At 34.5% G+C, this 2,040-nt stretch overlaps 1 protein-coding gene across 1 annotated transcript in view; it reads left to right on the top strand.

Moving 5' to 3' along the window:
- Positions 1-1,688, top strand: part of IL13RA2 (interleukin 13 receptor subunit alpha 2) — a gene marked incomplete at its 5' end in the record, with an annotated part of 19,569 nt that extends 17,881 nt beyond the window's left edge. The window contains 2 exons of the mRNA XM_007949974.1: positions 871-986; positions 1,638-1,688. Coding sequence (XP_007948165.1) covers positions 871-986; positions 1,638-1,688 — 167 coding nt within the window. The remainder of the gene's footprint in view (positions 1-870; positions 987-1,637) is intronic.
- Between the last annotated feature and the right edge of the window lie 352 nt (positions 1,689-2,040).

Below are 2,040 nucleotides of genomic sequence, written 5' to 3'. Positions count from 1 at the left end.
TGTTGGGGGAACACTAAGGTCAACTGGTATAACACAGTTCACAAAGACAATATTCTACATTCTACTTTGGTGAGTAGTGGCTGGGGTCTTAAAAGTTTACAAACAGCCATCTAAGGTACAACTATTATTCTCTCCTTGCCCAAAGCCAAGAAGAGTGAAGAAAATCAAAGATGCATGGAAACAATTAGTCCAAAGAACTAATGGACCACGCGAACCTCAGCCTCCATGACCTTGAGACCAGAAGAACTACATGGTGTCTGGCTACCACTACTGACTGCTCTGAAAGGGATCACAATAGGATAGAGTGGGAGAAAATTGGGGAACAAAACTCAAAATCATAAAAAAGACCAAACTTACTTGTGTGATAGAGACTAGTGGAATCCCTGAAACTATGGACCTTAGTCATTCTTCAAGCCTGGAACTGAACTCACCCTTGTGGGTCAACTTTCAGCCAAATGACAGACAGACCTGTGAGGTGAATAGTAATCCCAGGGAGGTACATACTCCTCAGAACAATCAACCATATGAGATCAAAAGGGGAGCATTTGCCCAGGGATAGATCTCAGGAGACAGAAGAAGGAATAGGATAAAAGGACGAAGCAGGGAAATGGTAAGCACAGGGAGGAAGTGGGAGGAGTGCTGTTACATTGTGGGATTACAATGAATGTCCAAAACTAAATGTGTATGAATTGTGTGGAAAACAAACTTGCTCTGTACACTTTCATTCGAATCACAATAAAAAAAATAAAGATGACTACTGAAGCAGAGGTTAAGTAACTTATCCACTTACTGCCTCTGATGTGCAATAAAAATGTATATACATTATAAACCTCTAATCCTTCTCCCTTTTTTTGTGGTTTTTAATCCTAGGTGACATATGGAAGGAAACTTTGATATATTTCATGTTACCATTTGGTTTTATCTCATTATTTGTTTTGTTAATATCTTTACTGCTTTTACATAAGCAAAGAACTTTTCTTAAAACGGTGAGTTGTGTAACATTACAATATTTAGTCTGAAACTGAGTAGATAACCAAAAATGTTTTGCATTTAGAACAGAAGGACCTACATTTTATAATTTTGCCTGCGCACTGTTGATGTACAATTGATGTTTTATGGATTATGATGATATCTTACAAATACATAATTTAAAATTAATTCTAACAGGCTATAATTTGGTGTGGATTTAATTCTGCCTAAATAGAAGAATAATGCTTTAGAATCTGCCATACTGTTTCTCTCTACATTAGGGGATAGTATAAGGGAAAAGATCACATAAAAAATTCCACAATGTAGCACCTGTCCTCCAGCAACTCACTCTGTAGTTGGGGGAGATGGAATACATTAAAAAAAAATGAAACCTAAATTATAGAAAGATTTTAGGTGATTGTTATTTGAATGATACAGATGTTATAGAATTTCAGAGGATGGAGAGATCAGTATGGGTTGGTGGGCTTTAAAGAGTTGTGACTTAGAGAAAAATATCTTTTATTAGAGATAGACATGTGAATGTATATGAAATGCTTCATTTCATTTCTCTACTGAATGCCTTTTGCATATTTATCTGAGTTATTAATCCTCAATTAGTTTGTTATTAATGACTATTTATTAATAATGGAGCTCTTTCTTAATTTCAGATTTTTAATTTGAAAAAGGAAGTTTTTACTCAGCAAGAAACACTCTGCTGATTCACCAATTTCTAGTCGTATGGCCAAATGTCAAATAAGAGGTTTATTAAACTGATTTTCTCAAAATGTTAAATATATCTTATTTTATTTTAAACTACTGTTGTATTTAAATAGGTTTTACAGTACTTCAACCCTGTGCTAGTGGAAAGTTTGCTAGATTCTGTAACATTTATTTTCTCATAAATTCCTAGTGAGAGTGCTGCACCTAGAGAACTCAAGGGATGGGTCAGAATTGATTCAATTATGTATCAATAAAACCATATGATTTTGTAACTTTTGCTAAGCCACAAAGATATTGCCAAATATTGGAAAATGAGATTCTAATTTGTTAAAATTGAACTTCAAAGCCCAA

This window comes from Orycteropus afer, unplaced genomic scaffold (genome assembly GCF_000298275.1).
Source record: "Orycteropus afer afer isolate SDZICR_OR568_19922 unplaced genomic scaffold, OryAfe1.0 scaffold00259, whole genome shotgun sequence".
NCBI classification, from domain to species: Eukaryota; Metazoa; Chordata; class Mammalia; order Tubulidentata; family Orycteropodidae; genus Orycteropus; species Orycteropus afer.
The sequence above is the reverse complement of the archived record's forward strand: the minus strand, read 5'-3'. Positions and strand labels throughout refer to the sequence as shown.